The sequence below is a fragment of the Herpailurus yagouaroundi genome, unplaced genomic scaffold (genome assembly GCF_014898765.1).
Source record: "Herpailurus yagouaroundi ecotype Mexico unplaced genomic scaffold, PumYag 216, whole genome shotgun sequence".
Lineage (NCBI taxonomy): Eukaryota > Metazoa > Chordata > Mammalia > Carnivora > Felidae > Herpailurus > Herpailurus yagouaroundi.
The window spans coordinates 4,535,296-4,539,696 of NW_024412447.1; the positions used below are offsets into that span (position 1 = coordinate 4,535,296).

At 61.4% G+C, this 4,401-nt stretch overlaps 1 protein-coding gene across 1 annotated transcript in view; it reads left to right on the top strand.

Annotated features, from left to right (window-relative positions):
• LOC121017432 (classical arabinogalactan protein 9-like) overlaps positions 1-2,918 on the top strand; it is a 6,013-nt gene extending 3,095 nt beyond the window's left edge. Inside the window, exons 4-6 of the mRNA XM_040455639.1 lie at positions 51-185; positions 381-523; positions 2,748-2,918. Of these exons, the coding sequence (XP_040311573.1) occupies positions 51-185; positions 381-523; positions 2,748-2,918 (449 nt within the window). The remainder of the gene's footprint in view (positions 1-50; positions 186-380; positions 524-2,747) is intronic.
• Positions 2,919-4,401: the final 1,483 nt, after the last annotated feature.

Here is a 4,401-nt window from a genome sequence, read left to right on the forward strand (position 1 = left end):
CCGCGCACGAGCGGCACCTCCTCTCCCTCCACGCACGCCCCCTCCGGTAGTCAAAGTGACGGCCCCGGAGCTGCGCGGCGGCGGCGCGTGGGCACCGGAAGTGCTGCCGCCGGGCCCCGCCCCGCCCGCGCCCACGGGGGGCCACTTCCGGTCACGCGGGGTCGAGCGCGGCTCCCGGAGGGGGCGTGCGTGGAGGGAGAGGAGGTGCCGCTCGTGCGCGGGAGGGCGCTCTGGGCCCTGGAGCCCGGTGCCCTCATCCCGCGACCCCGACCCAAACCCTGGAGACCCCAGCCCCACCCCTGGGAACTCCAGCGACTCCTGCCCGGAGACCCCATCCCACCCCTAGACACCCCAGCGCCCTTTGCCCCGACCGGACATAGGGCCCCCTGTCCTGGGAACCTCAGCGCCCCCTGCCCAGATCCGAGGCCCAGACCCCACCCCCAGACACCCCATGAGCCCCAACTCTGAGACCTCGACCCCAGCCCCTGGACACCCCAACCCCGCCCTCTCCCTGGAGTCACCGGTGACATCCCTCTCACCTGCGAGCCTACTCCCTCCCCAAGCCCAGTAGGGATTCCTAATTCAACCAAGATTCGGGAATGACTACTGAGTGCCAGACCCGGAGTTCATCCCACCCCAACCTTGGGACCCTCTCTAGGTCCGGAGTCGGTGGAAACAGGCCATGATCTATGGAGGAGCCTCGCGGAGGCCATCCATCCAGCTGGCGTGCCATGACACCAGACGAGGGTAGGGGCGCTCCCTTGCGGGTGATGGACAAGAAGGACTGTAGCAGGTGGGCCGGGTGTCCACTGCTCACGGGCACTGCTTTGTGGGACCACTAGTGCCTGTAGGACCAGCGCTGCTAAAGGTAGGGGATTTATCCAGAATGGATGACGATGAGGACTGAAGGTGCGGGGGGCCAGGGCAGCTGAATGAATGCATTGCAATCCTTGCATTGGAGCCCTTGCGTGGAAGGACTTGAAATCAGTACCACGAAGAGGGCCAGCCTGTGAGCACAGAAGGGTCTACCAAGCAGAGGGAGGTACAAACAATAGGTGGCTGTAGGAGCTGTGAGAAGGTGAGGTCGCTGGACTCAGGGTCCACCTGCAGTCCTCCCCAAAACCTGTCTGCATCCACCCCCAGGGGCGAGGCTGGGGTCGGAGCTCTTGTGCCCACAGAGGTCCGGGCCCTTTTCAGCCTGGCTCCACACCCCCAGTCAGGAATGGTGTGGCTCGGCTCCTTCCCTACCTCCCACCCCACAGGTACCATTATTCTTATATTTTCTGTAGCGGTCCCCCAGCCTTGGACCCACCAGACAGAGCAGCAACCTAATGGGCTTCGGGCAGGTTCAAACCTGTCTGAAATACCAGCTTCTGCCCTCCAAAACCTCAGCCCCTGGCTGGTGAGCTTGTCAGGCTTACAGAGGACTCAAACCTGTGTCCTGAAGAGGGGAGGGGTGCAGCCCCCCCCCAACCCCAACTCTTGCCTTCTCGAGCCCAGAGCACCAGCTGCCCACCCTAACTCCTCATAAGGACTGGCTTTAGCTCCTGGTGGTTTAAAAATGTTTTCAAATTAATATAACACTTAAAAACGGGAAGTCTCTTGTAAGAAGATGGAAAAAATCAGAAGTTCTCCCAACGCACAGGCCATGGCTTACAGGGCACCTGTTAGGGGGCCCTGAGAAGTGACCAGCAGCCCCTGCTTCTACACGGCACCTCCCGTCTGGTCCTTTGGAGCCCTGGACCCCCAGCGTAGACTCTACCCCCCCCCTCCAGGTGGTCCCAATGAGAGGCTCTGAATGTAGGTTAAGGAGCAGGAGCAGTGGAGGCCAGGGAAAGAGAAGCAGCGGGAATGGAGGCCCAGAGACTGGCACCTGGACCTACATGGCGGGGGGGTGGCAGGGAGGGATGGTGTCTCCCCAGCCTGTGGAGAGCTGGAGACAGTGCAAATGGGGCCACTCAGTGGGAGCAGCACCTGTGACGAGGCGGGAGAATACTCCACCCTTCCCGCCAGCACTGCCCGTTGGCCAAATCCACTTGTACTGTGGGGGTGCAAGGGGGGCCCTGGGGCTGCAACCACAGTTCGATGCCCAAAGCTGGGCAGAAAGCATATGCGGGTAGAGTGGGGGGCTAAAACAGACCCAACAGCTCCATCCCTGCCTTAGGCTTGTCAGGCAGGGACGGGTATCACCTCAGCATCTGCTCAGAACTTTTCTTGGCCTGTCCCCTCACCTGAGGCCTAAACCAAGACCTGATTTCTTCCCCTCCCTTCTCTGAAGAGATTTTCAAAGGCATGGAGTCCACCAGACTCTCCCCACTCAGCAGGCTCTGCCTGAGTCTCTGCTGGCCCCCCCCACCCCCCCGGGCCTCTCTGTTTCCTCCCCTCTCTGGGGCTCGGTCTCCCCCCCCCCCCCCAACCCCCAGGAGCCTCTCCTTCCTCCTGCCCTGTGATGGGCAGAGTCCCCCAAAGCTTGTCCGTCCCAGTTCACCAAGTGGTGCAGCCACACAAAGTCCCCACAGTCCACCACCCAGCCGGCGCGTCTGAGGTCAAAGTTAGGCTTAGGACGCTCCCCCCAGTGTACGCCCCCTCTGCCCCACACCTGTGGCTTCAGCAGCAAGGTGTGCTCAGGCAGACCGCCCGCTATTCTGTGAGACTAAAAGCTAAGCTCCTTGATGGGAGCCTTACTTTATAGTCAGATAAATAGAATCCCCTGCTCTTACGACCTCGCCTGATCTGGTTGCTTCCAGCTCAGCTCTCCACTGGATCCAGACTGGGTGCTCGGGGGCCTTGCCAGCCGCCTCAGACTGGCCTCGCCTCTGCAGATGACCCTCCTCTGGGCCTTCGTCATCTTCGTGCCTACTCAGGAGCAGTGCCAGGCTGTCCCAAACAGGTCACGCTTGGGACTCTTCATGTCCTGAAGTCACCTGGCCTTGACCCTTCCCGCCACCTAAGCCCAGAGCTGCCGGGGTTCGGAGCTGGCTGCCCCAGGGCCTGTAGGCACGGAACCTGGGCATGACCTAGGGCGGGGCCCCTGCCAGGCGGTCCTCTCCCCACAGGGGTGCTGGAGAGCCAGACCCCCAGGCTCCAGTCTTGATTCCCTGCCTCCTCTCCCCTTTGCTCCATCACACAGTGATGTTTGAAAGCCGCTTGGGTTTTATGAACTCACAGTCCTGGTCAAGTCCTGGCCCCTGCCCTTCTCTGGCCACCTCTTCCTGTGGGTTCTCAGGTCCTCCATGGCACCCCCGCTCTGAGGCCAACGGTTTTTCCACCCCTGCTTTTCTCTTATTCTCAGCGGGGATTCCTGATGGGGTGTTCCCTCACACACCCGCACACGGCTGAGTGCAGGGCCCAGTGCTCATGCCTGTTCTCTGAAGCACTCAGCTGGTGGGGAGGGCAAGGAGACGGAGCCTTCACTCGGGCCCCTGGTTCAACAGGCCCCAAGAGTTAGGGCCTCGGATTGAGCCGTGAAAGCTGATGGGAGGTGCCAGGGCTGAGTGGGGAGAGATGAGCAGGGGTGGGGGCCAGCAAGAGCTTAAAGCGTGCCTGGACTCCGCTAAGGGGCTGTCCCCACCCACGCGGAGAAGCCAGTTAGGTCCATTTGCATTTACTGCTGGGGTTCTCAAAACTCGGAATTGCAATCCTGCCTGGGAGCGACAGAGAACCCTCACGAACAAGTATAAATGTAAACAAGGCGTCACTATTCCATACCAGAGGTAATTGGGAACCGAGAGAGACTTGGTGTCATTTTTGGCAAGATGGGCTGGGGTCTACACGTGCCCAAGTCCTGCGAGTTGTCTGAGAGGGGCAGCTGACGGGAAATAGAAGGAACCTCCGAGGAAGGAACCCGGTTCCGCTAAAGGCCTCTGCCAGCGTGAGTCAGCCTGCAGAGGTACGGGGATCGGGAGAGCAAGCAGGCCTGCATCAGGGGCCGGTCCACCCTCCACCCAGCTGCTTATAAAGCCGGAAGGAAAGAGGGGCGAGGTGGCTGGCAGTACGTCCCGGGGTAAGGCCTGCCTAGGCCTGTGCACCTACACCCGGGAAGAGTAGGAAGCACCAAGAACAGAGCAGCAGAGACCCAAATTGGACGTTGCCACTCAGCCCAACCAGCGGCTGACCTACTGTCACTGGGAAGGGGCTGGTGGAGGTGAGCTGGGCACAGGGAAGCAGCAGCCCCTCCCAGACACGTCGGGCTACCCTCGGCTTGAGCTTCTCCGGAACCATGCCACCTGCACTGGTCTCCGGGACAGAGGTAAGGGACACAGAGTCTCCAGGCGCAGAGGAGAGCAAGTCACAACTATGAGGTGCAGCCTGCGAGCCACGGGCCAGGTGCTGGGGGAAGCGGAGGTGGGACAGGTGGCATTTCAGCCAAGCTTGGAAGGCGGCCAGAAGCCGGGAGGCAGT